The sequence below is a fragment of the Vanessa tameamea genome, chromosome 2 (genome assembly GCF_037043105.1).
Source record: "Vanessa tameamea isolate UH-Manoa-2023 chromosome 2, ilVanTame1 primary haplotype, whole genome shotgun sequence".
NCBI lineage: Eukaryota > Metazoa > Arthropoda > Insecta > Lepidoptera > Nymphalidae > Vanessa > Vanessa tameamea.
The window spans coordinates 7262629-7280618 of NC_087310.1; the positions used below are offsets into that span (position 1 = coordinate 7262629).

Below are 17990 nucleotides of genomic sequence, written 5' to 3' on the forward strand. Positions count from 1 at the left end.
ATAAAAAGATAAATATAATGACGGCGGAACTCATTAAAACTCCCGTCCTTAGTAAATTTCAACGGCAAGTCAGTATTCTTATTTGGAAGTCCTATCTTCAAAGACAGTAAGTACAGTTTGAAATTCTGTCTCGTAAATTAAATGAAACCAATACATCATATACAATTATGTATTGCAGGCGCAGATGGCGAATTTTACTCGCAGAAGCGCTATTCTCAGCTGTTTTATTTCTCATAGCGATATTCATCGCGAAACCGGTATTCCTTACTCCATTGCAAGCGGTTCCTACGGCGCCACTCACATCATCTGATATCTTAGCGTCCCTCAATAAGAAGACCCTACTAGGCTATGCACCCGACAATGCGCCATTTGACAAAATTATGATTCAAGCCGCGGAGAGTTTAGGAGTAGGTAAGACATATTTCATAGAAAAAAAGTCTATTTTTTTTTATTGTTTTTACCTCATTTGATTTATTCCGAAAAAAAGATCAAGTAAAAACCTTCACATATTCCTGCTAAATATACTAAGGTTTTATATTTGATTGTCCAATTCGTAAACAAATAAGTCGGTCCATGTTTGATTTTCTAAAATGTTTGCAGATATAATAAGCGCTCCGACTGAGGACCATCTTAACAACATATTGTATAATCGTTCTCAGGGAATCCCAATCACTGATCCGGTTATTTGGATAATTTGGAAACCAACGGTACTACTATTTTCAAGTTATTTGTATGAAGAAAAGCTGAGATTCTAAATTAATATTCGACGATAGATTTCAATTTCAAATCGTATTTAATATTGTGAAAGATCGACAGAATATATATTAAAACCAAACAGAGTACGTTAGAGTCCAGCTGTAGAGTAGAATTTTATAAATGTAGAAAGATAAAGTAAATAGTTCCTTTTTTATTTGGCTTTTATTTGTGCCAAGTCACTCTGTATCACTCTGTGTTGTGTAAGTCCTCTGTCACCTTCCCCATTGACATTGACAATGTCGATATTTATGAATTATATTTTCCTTATTTAAGCATCACTGGAAAATCTTCAACAAATATAAATAATTTGAATGATTAGATTTTTGTGGGCAGTTATGTGACATAAGATGTGACGTTTGCCTTGCATATATTGATATGACTCACGATAAACCGGAACTAGCTTGTAGAACCTAACATATGTCTTCGAAATCTTTAAAAATACCCTTGTCCTTATAACCTAAGAATTCGTAATAAGATATTTAGGTAATGTGAACTTAACAATAGTAGTAAATTAAAACGCTTTAATGGTCTAGTAAATAGAACACGAGGATTTCAAATATAGACTAGGAATCTAATCTAAGCCAGTACAACTGAGTTTTACATATGCATAATATTTGCGTATAATTATACCTTTAATTTACATTGAAGAAAAACCCCATAAAGAAACTTGCAAGAGGGAAGCCTCAAGAGGGAATCTTAAAAATACTTAATATAAAATCGAGACCTTTGCAACAAGCTGCTACTTTACTTTTACTTGTTTATTTTATTTATCAGTTGTATAAGTAAGCTTGGTGATTGGCTATTATTCTCGTAGGAAAATAATATGTGGAAATTCAGCATACGTAGTACCGAACGCGCCCGATATGTGACAAGACCGGAGTATTCTTCAAGCAATCCACATTTACGAAGCGGGCTATTGGCAATACAACTCGCGATTAGCCAGACCATATTAACTCACACCAGTGATAAAAAGCCACAATATGAGGTAATTCAAAAATTAAAAGGTACGTTCTATTTCTATTCTGTTCAGGAAACAAACAAAAGCGATATATCATCTCCGGGCTCTAGGGCTCTACAAATGTCATCTAATTATTTTCCAAATAAATTGAACATGTATTTCAATCGGATTTTTAAATCAATACAACAAATTAGGTTCCATTAACACGTTATGAATATACTATATTAAATAAGTTTACTCGGAATAGACAATACCCTCCCCTAATCCAAGCTCTGTATCGTCTTAAATGACTTACTTGGTAGCTCTTTTACGTGGTTAATACTTCTTGCAGTAGGTACCAGCGATTATGGCAACATACTATTAGGAAGCCTATTTCATCATACTTATTCCTAAAACAAACAGAAATAAAAGTATGTGACTAAGCTTTTATTCGTAATTTACTTCCCTAATGGATATACGAACTAATGTATATATCTATAAAGGGAGATTTGAATCGATTTTATATGTACCTATCTTAGATATCGGTATCATTATATGATTGAAATTGTTTTTTTATCTTAGAATCCATGCTTATGAAGTGTATTTATTCCTTTGAATTTCCAGTATCTATGTGCAAAGTTATCCATCAGGCTTAAGATGACATATTTACACAAAGGCCGTCTAATAATTCATTAAAAAAAAGGGGCCCAAGTTTTGTTGGGGTTAATAAATTTTATTATAATATCAACATGTTTAGAATATCTTGAGATAAAATCATGAGTTCGATTAAAGTAGTCTTCAGTGTAGTAACTGCATTATGAGTATTTAATTGGGCAAATAACTATTATCCGTTCTTTTTTCTATTGTTTGCATTTAATTTTTAAAGTAATAATAATACTATTAAAAGATAATTGCAAAAAAAATTATATAAAATGAAATTCTAAAAGAAAGATGCCGAAACCCGGGATTGAACCGGGGACCTTTAGATCTTCAGTCTAACGCTCTCCCAACTGAGCTATTTCGGCTTATGATAGACTGACGAAATTATTGTTTATATTCTCTATAAAAGCTATAAAAAATTATAATCATTATAATCATCTTCATTTTTGTTTATTAATCAGACTAAAACTTAGTTCAAGGATACACTTACGCGCATACATAAATAAATCTTATAATAGCATATTTGTTTATGGTAATTTTAAAAATATCAATGTTATAATAATTGTTTTTATATTAAATAATTTCTGATGATATCTTTACAAGTAACCTTTGTCTCCTGATTACAGAGATTATTAAAAACATTGTGAAAATACTGTGATATATTATATATACCTAAGTAATAATTTTATGAATTTTATTGCTTTTTCAATTGTCTCTTTACATTCTGAACTTAAATCGATTGAGGTGTCTGACTGGCAAATCCCATAATACTCCGTTATATTTTGCATTAACGGTTTATATTTGGAAATTTTTACTTAAGTATTACTTTCTAATAATTCGGTCTTCTTGTGTTAAATATTTATTCAATAATACTTATAACTGCTCACGCTCCGAGTCATTAATGTTGCCATATTAAATTATACTTTTCGATTAACAAACTGATGATTTGATAGATATAAAGAAAATACTACAAACAAAGATTAATCCTTTATATGTATCTTCTGTCTATTTTATGCCGGTTCTTTCCAGCAAGAAGTTGTTTTAGTGACTTTCGATAACATATATAGCGGTTTTTTTTTTAGTTTATCTTACAACAGCGAAAATTATTTAACTCTAAACGCCTCCGGGTGAATTTCGCGCCTCAATACACGAACTTGTTACAGTTCTTCTATTTATTCAATAATAAAACACATTTCAAGAAATCCGTAATATACAAGTACTTGTAGGTTTCTAGGATTTCTTCATATTGTACTTAAAGCTAATTGATAAAAATAATATAATATAAAGTTTCTGTATTTCTAGCTAAGCATGGCATCGATGCCGGTGTCGCCTTTGATGCAACAAGAACGCGTGCGCAGGGCGATCTCAGCTATATTATTGTGTTTCACTCTAGCTTTGCTCCCACCTGTATTGGAGACTGAGTCTTTGGTAGTATCGGAGACAATAAGCAGATTTAAAGTAAGTAATGAAGCTCAAAATCAAATATCTCTAAACCTTTACTTAATCCCTAGTTACATGGCAATAAAATTTGATGACAATCTTGTCAGAGAATCATAATTATTTACATTTAAACAAGATTAGAAGAAACACTTATTGTTTCTATTTATACATATAAGATCATAATTTAATATAATTATAAAATATCATATGGGACATGACAACTTATGACTATTTTTATCGATTAAGTAACTTTTATAGGGTTTTTTAAGGTGAGGAACATTTTCAGTATTATAAAAATCTATTGTGTTTTGGCTTAGTTATAATTAATATACTATTCACGTTTAGATTATGATCAAGGGTTTTTTATGATGTTAAAATTATTTGAGAGATGATTCATTTTTTAATACAATTTAAATCTTCAGCGTTCCCTTTGCATTCGTGGCGTAGATTACTCCTCAATGTACATCGGCTGGTTTGTTTTTGCATTTATGACTGCGCTGCCTGTGTGTCTCCTAGGCAGTATAGCTCTTATCCTGATATTTCGCTGGATCCATCTCCTATTCACCTTGATATTGGTTCTTATTTATGTGTCGATTATGACAATGCTAGCGTTGGTCATGGCAATGTTTCATAACGAAGGTAAGTTCAAATTTTAATGACTATTATGGTTTATTGTATCTCTACTAATTTGCATATTTATTTTCTCCTAACATACTCGTATAATATTTATAAAATAATAACGTTACGTTCGTAGCTTGGACTGCATGCGTATGGTCTACCTTATTCACATTACTGCAAACGTTTCTCGCTGAATTATTAGTGCATCATCAAATCGACTTGAAACATGAAGTCATGACTTTCTTTTTACATCTCATTATTCCGCCACTGGGTCTCATGCATGGACTCAATGAATTCGCCTTATTGCAAACTGAACGTTAGTACCTGTATGGCTATATCGTACATATAAAAACTGCCTATTTATTTTAGGATTACAAATGCCGAAACCTTTGGTTCGAACCCCAAGTCGGGCCAAAAAAAGTTATTCGGTTTTTCCGTAAAGTAATTCTCAGTAGTATCCCGAAGTTTACAATAACGCAGTATTAACTATTCCGCGTCCTTTGCCGTGCGCCTAGAGAATATACCTACATATTTAGCATATTTTGATTATTAGAATTGTTTCATTACCTAATGTTTGGCATTTTTCCATTTTTAATCAATATAAAGTTTCTCATTTTGCTATGATTTGACTATTACATTTTAGAGGAACAAGAATGGGAAGTGAATCGACTTCTATTCACGATAGTTTCTTGGTTAATTATGATTGTTATTTATTTCGGAATACTGATGTTATTGCAAAGAACAATAAAACAACGAGCTATTGGGGGCCAAGTCTCATGGAAATCTGTGGTTTTAAAAAAAACTGAGGTCGGTGTACATATAAAAAAATGTTTAAAATTTTATAAAGTTTACTAGTATATATGTTTTATAAAGTTTAATAGTATAGTGTATAGTTTTCAGTTTTACGATTCTAGATCAATTCGTTTCTACATCCTTCTTAAGATAATATATGAATAAATGTTTTAGGATCTAAGTAAGCTGCACCGAATTGAAAATCCAACGGGTAATGAAAGGGATAGATTGCAAGAAGTGGATGAGCTCGTCGCAAAAGCAATAAGTTTCCGAGGGGTATCAAAGGTAATTTTCTATTATTGAAAGACTTTAATATCAATCAACGCCATGCAGAATACTATTATTTGGTAAACAAGAGCCCACGTGAATACCATTGCTTGATACACTTTACTTTTAAAAGATCAGGATCCTACTCTAATATGGTAGGTACTTCCATTCAGTCAGATGAATTAAAAATGCTAATGCAACACAATAAAACTCGGTGGTTCTTCCTCAGATAAGAACTCGCGGTTTTTTTTGTTATCTGCTAGAGGTACACGACTGTTCGAAAAAGTACCTAATATTAAAAAAATGGAATGATGGCAAAAATTATAGCGATAATTTCGCTATAACATTAAATAGTAAATCCGGTAATCTATTCTTAAAAATAATTAGCTAATCTTATCGAGGGTGAAGAAGACGTAGTATGCAATTAATTGATGGGGTTTAAAATTTCAGAGTTTCATGGGTGGCCAGGTTTTAAGCGACATAACACTAGATATATACAGAAACGAATTTACCATGCTGTATTCCGAACCTATTCAAGCCCAAATGATAACAACAATTGAAGATCTATTAACTGGTAAAAAATAATTTGAATACTATAATAATTAGTCCAGTTATACTTATTTGTAGCTATTTTGTAATTATCTGTATTTTATGTTGTTGCTTGCTGTTCTGCATTATTTGCGTTACTGATTATATACAATTGTATTTGTTTTATATTATTACGTCTATAAAAGTACAATTAATTAAATATATAATAATAATTTGTTCAATTAATCCTATGCGAATGAAGTCTACAATTTTTTTTGATTAAACATATTTATTTATTATTGCATTTAAAGGACTTACGTACCCCGACAAAGGATCGATCAATGTTTTAGGTGAGATATTAAAACCTGGCCGTAGTTTAATGGCAGTCCCCAATATGATGGGCTACTGCCATCGCAGTGGCTGTCTCATTGACGACCTTACGGTTGAAGAGCATCTTACATTATATTGTTTTGTAAGTCCTTACTATTTATTATATAACTATAATAGAACTGACTATAACCAGTCTACTTTTATTACTAAGCAACAAAGAGGTTCGGTATATAATTTATTTTCTGAGATTGATTATATATGAGTCAGTGTACGCACAGTTACGTTAAAAAACATGAATAAAATGTAAGTGTTTAAAAAAAAAACTATTTTTTAAGTCTGATTTTATTCTTGTAGCTGTGTCTCTGGAACGAACCTACTAAATGTGTAATAGAATATGCTCACATTCGTACCAAACGTATTCTGTCGGATTGTGACTTGGAAGGCGTCAGACATGAGTTTGTGCGCAATTTGGACGATTACTACCAAGCTCTACTCTGTTGGGCGATAGCTATTTTACTGGAACCGAGGGTAAGTGAACTCGTAATATACTTTATTGAGTTGCACCCGCCAGCAACAATGGGAGCTTTTATTGTATTCCATTAATTCACTATTCTCTCCTTTTATCCTATAGTAATATCAAAAAAATTAGCTTCTCGACGAAATCTCAAGAATCCTTTTATGCAATGTATCGTAAAGATTAGCGTAATTAAATTTTTCATAAAATAAAAGACCATCGACAGCCTCAATACGGTCGTGAGAGTCGAAAATTTATGAATTTAGTGTTCTGTTTCAGATCATTGTAATACCTGCTTTTTTAACTGATTCAATCTACACATCTGTTATTAAGGACAAAATTATGGTAAGGTATTGTGGTATTGCTATATTATATTTAAAATACTATAATAATATAAGTATTACTACTTAAAGTAAATGGTTTTAATGTAAAATACAAAATTATAAATAAAAATTTCAGCGTTATAAAAAATACCTTACTATTGTAAAGTTCTGCTTCACGAGTATTTCCGTCGAATTCGCCGATCGAGTTTTTATTTTTGATCACAGGGTATTAGTCAGAGGTGGAACCCCAGCTTATATATTTTTTAAATATGGTAATTATTTTATATTTATAACCTTATTTAGTTCTATCTGTTACCACTTGATACGCTGGGCATTAAAAACCTTAAATAAAGGGTGAAGGATCGTCTGTAATGTTTATATAGGTCGAGAATACCGTGTTCGCTTAACCTTACGAAGCGCTGGAAGGTCCAATGAGGAAAAGGTGAACGAACTGCTTCGGAGGACATCAGAATCTGGTGCTACAATAAGAGCTCACTTAGGATATCTTCTCATTTTACGACTTCCAGCAAGTCCCACGGCTAATGTCGCCGCATTGATATCGGACCTAACAAAACATTCCAACAAATATGGAATCGCATCTATGAATATTAGTTTGCCTGATTCTGAAGAAGTATGTAATAGGTAAGAGAAAATATTTGACACAATATTTAGATTAAATCAATACAGTATTTATGGATAAATATTTAAAATCGATTATAGTGTATCTGAATAAGATTAAATCGAAATTTATCCGTTTGTATAGTTGAGCTAATTTTACATTACACTACTATATTATTTATTTTTATCTTCTTGTATAAATACAGAGCTATATCTGAGTCCAGGGCGACTGTGCACGGTACCGTCGAAGAACATGAAATTACGCGAAACGCCCTCAATAATCTGTCTGGTAAATATAATAATTGTAATGTCAACATTAATTCTCTATATTAATGAATGTTAAAACAGCCAAAAATATATATCTTCTTCTTTGCTAAGAACAATGTATTGTTCGTGCTCGAAATCACTTTGAAATCACTCGTGCAGATTTAAACAGAAGATCATTTCAAATTGAAATGTTTTAAACCATTATTACATGATATTATATTTTGACTTATAACATAAAATAAAATAGATATTATTTTATTAGAACCCATAGCATGGAGAAGGAAATCAAGTCCATTCGGCAATTTAACTCATTTAAGTTACATGGCATGGAAATTCATAGATTTTTATCGTCACTACAGATTCTATTTCATTGTCACGGTAAGAGTTATAGTGTATTATTATTTGTTGGTACAGATTAAGATTAACATATTTAATTAATTAAACAATGAAAAATTTAATTAAATTAATTAAATATTTTTTTGACCCTAATCATTAATATTAATAACAAATTTTGTTAGCTCGTGCAACTGCTATATATTATGTATGAGTATGTTTTCAAATTGTAATGCAGGTCCTTTCAGCACTTGTTGCGGGCGTATTTATCGGACTTTCTCTCTCAACCGTTTTAGGCGAATTGGAAAGAGATAGAGCTACAAAAACAATATTACATGGCGAGGTCATACCTTTTTTGTTATACATATTTAAGTTAAAAAAATAATTTCATATTTTTATTATTTATAAATAAATAAATAAATAAATATTAGACAACATCACATACATTACTCTGATCCCAATGTAAGTAGCTAAAGCACTCGTGTTATGGAAAATCAGAAGTAACGACAGTACCACAAACATCGAGACCCAAGACAACATAGAAAACTAATGAACTTTTTCTACATCGACTCGGCCGGGAATCAAACTAGGAACATCGGAGTGGTGTACCCATGAATACCGGTGTACTACTTGACCACGGAGGTCGATATTTATAAGAATGTAACATAGGCAATGTGTTAGATTAAAAAAAAACTCACAAATTTTACGACCCTACAAATAAATATATCTTCAATCATTATCATTATATTATTAATTCAAAACTAGTAGGTAGGTAGCTAAAATTTTTTGGTAAAATGGTTAAAATTGGTATGTATTTTTATGCTTCAGATATTAACTGTAGAGTCATTGGAACTAAAGACCAATTTAATATTGCGGTCAGACAATTCGAGCGACGCAAAATCTATTGCCAACTCGTGAGTAAAAATATAACAAATAAACTATACAAACAAATAAAGTACGGTTGGATATTGGAATTTATTTTAATATTATAAATATTTAATTGAAGTAATATAATTTTTAGTTACGTCTTCTCTGAAACAAACGCCACTGAGCAACAAGTTGAAAATATGCATTATACAGCTCTTTTATATCCTGAGGTAAGAACCAAACAATGGGAAATTATAAACTAGGATTAAGTACTAATAAATATATTTGAAAGAAATCTGTCTACATTCTGTGGTTTCAGAAACTTTTGAATTTCTTGAGGTTTCCAAGTACAATTGGTACATCAATAATGAGTTATTAATGAAAAGTTATTTTTTGAAGAATATATTTATTACTGCATGAGCCTGTCCTCAGAACGGCGACTCACTTTAATGTAACTTCAAAAAATATAGTACAATCATGTACATTACTCCTATAAGTATTCGGTAAGATTTCGGTTATGAATCGCGTAATCATACACGCGCCGTTCTGATCGATACGATTCTGTAAAAAGCTACCCAATTCCTACATTATTACATATTTTAATTTATCAAAAGCTATTGTTTTAGAGCCTCACTGAATATCTCGTCACTCGAGCGATAGATTCCCCTCAACAATACGTCTATATGTTTGCATATGGACTGGATGTTGCTTCCAAGAATGATACCCTTAGCGTAAGATCAATACATATTTTGTTTGCAGTACTTATTATACCTTTATATCATACTACTTTTCGTCTACAATCCAATTTAATATTCAGGTTCAAGTTCTATACAGTCCAATGCACTACGATCATGGTGCAGCTGCTAGATCTTTGGCTCGAGCGTTCATGGCACTCATACGACATTACACAAAGGCTTTAGATGCGACTATACAAGTCACTGATGACCCGCTTGCTTTGGATCTTACGACTGTAAGAATTATTAGTATATAATTGTCTAAGTTATGCTCTATTTATGCGTTGTGAAAAAAGATAGATGTGAAGGTAAGTTTGTCAGGGTAGGTACCGCACATTCATCACATATGGTAAGGACCAAACAGCAAACACTCAGTATTGTTGTGTTTATGTTTGAAACAGAAGTGAGTCAGTGTAACTGTCTTAGTTGCCAAGAATCAACCTTGGCATATTGGCGATTTAAGGTATGGTTAATTTTTTTCGGCGCCAATCTTTGAGAGTTGGGAACCACTTACCTATCAATGACCAGTCTACCTGTCTACCTACAACTACCAAAAGAAATTAAATTGCACCTTTCTAATTTATTTTCTCGATGACTCATTTATTAGGGTACATTATAATAAACGTTTTAAATGTTTATAAATATTCATCATAAAATCGACATGAATATATTATTTGTGTTTATATTACTTAAAGTTAAACATTTGATATTAATATTTACAGTGGTTAAAGACTGCTAACTCTCCTCCAATCTTCATACAATTTCTACTTATACTGACAATATCACATATAACTATTATGCCTTCTAAAGAAAGTGGATTTATAAGACACACGCAGGTATTGTCCATATACAATGAATCTCTTCTCTTGTCGTATTCATTTTTGGGAATATATCTAAGTAGTTTAAAAGTAATTATTGTCTTTGGGATCATCTCAATGTCTTTGATTATTTGGCAGTACGCCAGAAGGCTATGGATGTGAAGGGTCTATGCTGAATACTTCAATAATAATAACCAATGGGATATAGTGTATTAGGATAAACAAGTCCAATGACTAATAGTGATAGTATTAATACATTAATTTACTTCTGTTACCCATTTATCAAATATAAATTAAATCGAATATAGCTCATATGACTTTTATTATTTGCAATAGGTACATGCCATGAATTTCTCCCCAGCACGCTACTGGTGTACACTATTCCTATGTGATTTTATGCTATACTGCTTTCTCGTATTATTGATGACAGCTACAATGATTGTTATCATGGTATTAGTGGCACCAATGACTTTTTCTTACAGTGATTTGGGTAGGTGTAATTTATTGCTTATTATTAATTAATAGACTTTATTTTAGGCTTTATATTTTGATGCTACAGCTTATATAGATTGATAGCTATTTTTATATTTAGTACATTCGTCTTATTACTTACTTCATTTAATTATTATTATATATTTAGTAGTAAGGCGAAACTTTAAAATGTTAGTAAATTTAAATACAAACCTTTGACGTATTTCAGCAACTATATTATTATACATTTTCAGTTGTGGTCCCCCTCATGTTAACGGTTTATGGAATCGGTTGCATTCCGCAAGCGTATTTGTTTAGCTTGGGACCACAAGCTGCCCTCAACACCATGACATTTATTATACTGAATCTCGTTTTTGGTAAATATTTGCACATATCTCCACTCATTGTTAGAGATTTATAATAAATATCATATTGCCTATTCATAAAACAATTTACAATACAATTGTATGATTAAACATTTATCGCTAGGTGAAACTACAGTCATAGCAAAATTACTTTACGGCAACGCGCTCGACTACGTCTTGAATTTTATGTCACTTTCCCCACAATTCAACATGGCATATGCATTTGTGAAGATAAAGAAAATATTTCTATACAACAGCGAATGTATTGTATTCAAAAGAAAAAATCTATGTTCCTCTAAAACTTTGCATAAATGCTGTAGTAAGTACCCGCTTTGTATTATTTGAACGATATGTACGAGTACCACTTTTAGTCGTTGATGAAATTATTTTTTTATTGCTATTTAGCCTATGAATAATGGGTAGTTTCATCAATTATTTGATAACAGATATTATTGAAGACACAGATTTTTTACCATTTTTGCAGCTAAATGTGGTGTTTTGCAACAATGCTTCTCCAGAAGATTTTATTTAAATAAGAATATGGGAGTTCTGATGGAGATCATTGCTATATTATGCACCACTGTAGTATTCATGGCATTGTTATTATTATGGGAGTATAAATACATACAGCGACTATGGACATTTTTATTAAACAAATGGGTATATGCAAAAATACAACCATATGAGGCAGAGACGGAAGGCACTGTGCGCGAGAAAGAAAATGTTTTGAACAAGCAAAATGAGCTTAAAAACAAGCAGGGTTATTTTTTAATTATATTTATAATTAATTACTTTCCCGCGATGTCTAACGTTGTCTGTGGTCCAAAAGGGTTATGTACCCCAGACAACGGTTTTCCAAAATTTCATGTTGTTCGCATTTATAAACAATACATTACAATACATAACAATACATAAACAATACTATTAAGAAAGTTAAGAATCAACGATAAAGTTACCTTTATTTCATTTCAAACCAAATAAACAACTATTCATTGTTAAAGTGTTAAAAACAGTAACATCCCCGTAATATCTTACACTTGGAGTATGGAAAATTCATACTGATTGACTGCACTTTGCCCACCAAGCACGAGACGAAATTATAAAAAAGAAAGTAAGCACGTTAAAACTTATCAGTTATGTACATGAAACCCACATCTGTTCTTATTATAATATAGCGATCGAACAAATTATTATTTTATCATAAGTACAAATTAATAAATGCGTATAGTCTCTATTCATTTTATTAAAGTCATGTTTTATTAAAATTGTCTTTTAAAATCTAGAAGAGAAGATAAATACCTACGGCGAATACCTCTTAGCGTGCAACGTTTCTAAGAAAATGTTTGGGAAGAACAATATTTCCAACGTCTACTTTGGTCTAGGTAAAGGGGAAGCACTAGCCATTTCTGGTCTTTTAGGACATGGCAGACTGGAGTTATGTGAAATATTGGCCGGTCTGATATTTTTTAATCTAACAACACTATCAATATCTAACTTTGTTACCATATGAAATTGTTTCATACAGGATATATACTGCCAAGTGAGGGAGATTTGTGGTGCTCATCAAAATGGACATTAAATAAAAATCCCCATATGGTATGTACATTTTAAGAAAATACTCAAATGAACCTACTTATTATAAAAATAAATAAATCAAGAATGTTGTTTAAATTCTTGATTTTGTTCTTATCACAGTGTAAGTTAAAATAAATAATACGGAACTAGTTTATTGCGATGTGTAGCTATAAATTTTATTTTTAAAACGTATAGGTACCTACAAATCGCAATAAACTAGTTTATCGGATCAGATATCGGATATTGAAATATGTACGCAAATCCGACACAAAGTCGTCACAATACAATGCATCGAATCTGTGATCTAGATCTAATATTATTGGTAATCCTTTCAAACTTTGATGATGATGTTTTTAGTACGCTCGACAAGTAACCTTCTGTTGTCATCACAATCCTCTCCCCTTATGGATGACAGTTTATCGAGCTTTGGAAATGATAACAGTGCTGCGCGGCGTGCCACAAGCGCATGTGAAAGGGGAAGTCATGAATTACATTGATGCGCTTGGTAATTTTAAATAATTTTCTTCACTTTGAAATCCTTAATATTTATAAATTGTGTTAATAACAACATTTTTAAGTTTTGAGTCAGTTTCTGTTTCTGCTAATACAACTAACAATTTAATTCGTTTTAAGTACCTAGTAAATGTCCGTGATTATTCGTATTTGGTTTTAATATTTACATTTATATCATTAGAACTTCGCCAATACATCAATACACGTATCCACTATCTCTCGGCGAATGAACGCACTCGGCTTAACTTCGCTGCAGCCGTTGTCGGAGCCCCACCTATCGTTATACTGGACGAATGTACGGCGTACCAAAAGTATTCCGTGACAAGGGCTATGTATTATATTTTGTATAATTTAAGAAAACGTGGCCATGCTGTTATTATAACTTCGAGCAGGTATTCCACCTCCATTTTGTTTTTTGAAAGTTATAAATTAATAAAATGTATATAATTATTAAAAATATTATTTAATAAATATTGTTTAACCTCTTAAGCGGGAGCATTTTTATATAATTAATAAATATTAAAAATCTTACATGTACCCAACTGCATAGGTTGAACAATAATAATTAATTTTAAAATGAATACCAAGTAATACCAGTACAGTAGTATAAGTTTTCTATGGTCCTTTTTTTTGGATTTTCGGTTAACATAATACCTCGAAGCCGGTTGAGAACGTTTTTAATCTAAATTTGTACTCTATACAAGTTAAAGCCGCGCATAGTATGTGAACCGGCGTTATCAAACTCGAATATCTACTGATATATCTGTGTTTCATATTTAGTAAATTGAACGTAATTAACGTTTAGTAAATTATAGAATGTTAAACAAAACTAAACCTAGTCGACTTCAACCCCAAAAAGAAGCAAGTTTGCGCGTTAACCACTAAAAAATCACCATTTGTATACCTCCACGATTTGAGAACATTCCGATAGCCGCCACAGCTAGTATCGGAATACTTAGCGTTGATGTTCGAGCCTCGTTCAGTTCCGTGATCAATTGGAAAGTAAAGCCAAACTGGCATCAATAGAGCTCGATATGCTCAGCAAGGCAAGACAGTATTTCACGACGGCCTATCGCCTCAGACTATACAAGGCGTAAATTCGGCCTCACATGGAGTACTGCTCTCATCTCTAGGTGGGTGCTCGCCAGTACCAGCTCCTTCCAATAGACCGTATCCAACGCAGAGCGGCTCGAATTATCGATGATCAAGCCCTTTCCAACCTGCTCGATCCTTTGGCATTGCGTAGAGATGTTGGATCACTCTGCATCTTCTAGGGAATTTTTCACGGGGAATGTTCCGAGGAATTGGTTGGGTTAATCCCGGCTGCTGAATTTCACTTTCGGACTTCTCTTCAAAATTCCAAGTATCACCTGGCCATCTAGATGTCCGAAATTCCACAACAGCGTGATTTTTAAGACATTTTCTGCCTCGCACAACCACTCTGCGGAACCACCTTTCGCCGGCGGTTTTTCCAAACCGATACGACTTCTAGAAAAGAGTGTACTCATCCCTTAAAGGCCGGCAACGCACCTGCAATCCCACCGGTGTTGCAGATGTCCATGGACGGTCGTAATCACTTTTCATCAGGTGAACCTCATGGTCATTTGCCACCTATAATGTAAAAAAAAATATAATAATTAGACGACTTGCTATTTGGACGTTTTGCTTGACATACCCAATTCTAATCGAAGTAGTAAAGATAAACATACCTTAGATTTACCTACACAACATCCTATGCGATTTGCTAATAAGAATAACCTTACAAACGGCTCTTAATAAATATAAATATTTTTACATTTATTTATAATAAGTACTATTCGACTTAACTACTTCTATCTACTTTAATTTCACTTTAATAGTCCGATAACAACTTCGTTGACATTCAAATGCCAATGCCTTTTGCATACTATAGGTTTTTAGTGCTTACCATAAGTCAATTGATGAAGAACCAAAGATATCGTTTCTAATGTCAACTTTACTCTTACTGTGACTGGCATTATTGTAGATGTTTTGAATAACATATGCTGCTATATTGATACTATAACATAAACCTGATTAGTTTATGTTATGATAGATCATACATCTAGATCATTTCTTATTTATTTTGGTCATGGGTATATATAGTGTGTTCCTACTCATAAATATAGCTCCTAGTAAAATGTGTTTGATCATATAACGTGATTTTTATTTCAACAGTGTAGAGAGCCACCTGCCAGTTACTAGTCGGCTAGCTATTCTGCTTGATCATCACATCTACGACATTGACCAAGTCGATGCGCTAGTTGAACGATATAGTGATAAAGGCTTCACGGTGGTACTCCATCTCAAAGACGAAGTGAATGTCAACAAGATATTTTCAAGACATTTCAAGAATTTTGTCATTAATGACATATCCGAGGTTTGTTATTTGAAAATTAAGCCTGTAATGGAAATTATTTATAACTTTTATAGTACTTATCTGAATAGTATTTTTTAACATAGTAAATATTTTCAAACAAATATTTTAAAAGGTACTGGTGAATGTTCAAGTTTTCGATCCAGACTTAACATGGGCTACTATTTTTGAAAAAATGGAAGCACTCAAAGATGAAAATAGACATGTTTACTCGTACATAGTATCAGCGATACCGATAGACTATATTTATAATACAATATTAAGTCATAAAAGCAAACACAAATATGCCGATGAACAAAAATATCGTCGCTACAAATTTCTCTTTCCTAATAAGCCAATGGTAAAACCATCTACCGAAAAAATAGTCCAGCTGTTGCCCTTTGAAAAGAGATTCAATATTACCAAGTTAAAAGAACTACCATGGTCAGTGATTTTCAATAGGTAATCTTGTCGTTGATGTTACACGGGCTGCACATGAATTATTTTATCGTATAATATCACACCGTGATGCATTTGCACTGATATGACTCAGTGTTCAAATTCATCGTTTCCCGGGTTATTAACCAAACATTTGAGCTATAGTGATGCAAACTGTTTCGAATTTTAATGCTTCAGGAAAAGATTGATTTTAAGAATATATTTTCGTTAAAGTTATTACTTGTACAGTTAAATGGTGTGGAAAGGGATCCAGGATCTTAAGCTATAAAAGATGGATAACATTACCGATAAAAAAAATTGTCATTCGTATTAAATGTTCATTTTAGCACAGCTCAACTTATAATCGATAAAATTTTCTCGACGAGTCATGGCGCTCGTTGGTGACATTTTCAAGTCTCTTTCATTAGATACCGTTGTCTTTTTCTCACGAAAACATTACGGTTAAGAATGCTTTTTAAATAATGGTTCTCTAAAGGGGCATACCCTTCAAGAATCTATCCACCTTCAAAAGAAATGAATCAAACTATTGATACTGTTATTAATAGCATAACATAACAACTGAATTTCCGATTCTAAGCAGATTTTCAGATATTACGTTAATTCAGTCTTTAATTAGACCTTATTTATACGAATTTTACTAATTATTGAAATGTGAACATTATTCTTTAGATATCGGTAGTAAAGTATTATCAATAACTTATAAAAGGTAAACATAATAAGTTACGTTATAAAAATCATCTACTTCGCAATTTAAAGTGAACATTACGTTGAAATAGCTAATCTTGAAATATTGCATTTGTCGTTCCCGCAAATCCCACCGCAACCCATAAGTCGAACGAACTTTGGTGACTTCGAAACAGTACGACATGATTAACATGCGGTCTCTATTTGGGTTATTTGTGTATAATATAGTTATTTATTATGCATTATTTGCTATTTAAATATTTTTTATATAAAGTTATGTATTATTTAGTTTGATATATGCAAGCAGTGTTAAAGGCATAATTAGTTAAAAGAAAAGCATATTGTTAATAAATAGAATAATGTTTATTTAATGTATGCAATTGTTATTTATAAGCAAGATAGTGTACTTGCAATATAAGCAATAAATATTGTTTTAGCTTAAGCTGGTGTTTTGCTGATTTTCGTGAGATTCAATGATGACAGGGTTACTATATACTGTTAATATTTTGTGAAGTAAACATAGACTACCAACACCAATTATGAAGCTAAAAAATATTTACATAGTACATTCTGCAAAATACTATTAATATTTTGGCTACCCGTGATAAACTGTCATGACTATTGGGATTTAAGTAGATTTAGAATTAGATAATAATCACACACAACTAAATTCAATACATCATATGTATCAAGAATTTACAGTAGTTTTAACCATGCATACCCACTTGAAAATTAAGTGACTTACCA

At 31.9% G+C, this 17990-nt stretch overlaps 1 protein-coding gene and 1 non-coding gene across 2 annotated transcripts; one reads left to right on the top strand and one right to left on the bottom strand.

The window, feature by feature from the left end:
* LOC113401376 (ATP-binding cassette sub-family A member 17-like) lies at positions 1-17081 on the top strand. Its single transcript, XM_064216852.1, has 33 exons — positions 1-106; positions 179-411; positions 601-707; positions 1571-1741; positions 3656-3811; positions 4216-4432; positions 4548-4727; positions 5055-5218; positions 5378-5488; positions 5921-6044; positions 6310-6470; positions 6683-6856; positions 7122-7187; positions 7302-7437; positions 7549-7800; positions 7992-8072; positions 8313-8428; positions 8622-8726; positions 9212-9297; positions 9405-9480; positions 9877-9981; positions 10068-10220; positions 10707-10820; positions 11139-11292; positions 11528-11650; positions 11763-11957; positions 12123-12398; positions 12922-13092; positions 13164-13234; positions 13571-13718; positions 13908-14118; positions 15923-16124; positions 16237-17081. Exons 1-33 carry the CDS (start codon positions 18-20, stop codon positions 16564-16566), a joined length of 5058 nt encoding a protein of 1685 aa, XP_064072922.1. The 5' UTR covers positions 1-17; the 3' UTR covers positions 16567-17081.
* On the bottom strand, positions 2646-2718 carry Trnaf-gaa (transfer RNA phenylalanine (anticodon GAA)). The gene has a single exon. It is a non-coding gene; the product is annotated as a tRNA-Phe (tRNA).
* Positions 17082-17990: the final 909 nt, after the last annotated feature.

Excerpts from the sequence above, each read along its gene's own strand:
- LOC113401376 (XM_064216852.1), top strand. The coding sequence starts at position 18 with ATGACGGCGGAACTCATTAAAACTCCCGTCCTTAGTAAATTTCAACGG. Across the intron at positions 708-1,570 it reads GGATAATTTGGAAACCAACG|GAAAATAATATGTGGAAATT; the intron begins GTACTACTATTT and ends TTATTCTCGTAG. Across the intron at positions 6,857-7,121 it reads CTATTTTACTGGAACCGAGG|ATCATTGTAATACCTGCTTT; the intron begins GTAAGTGAACTC and ends GTTCTGTTTCAG.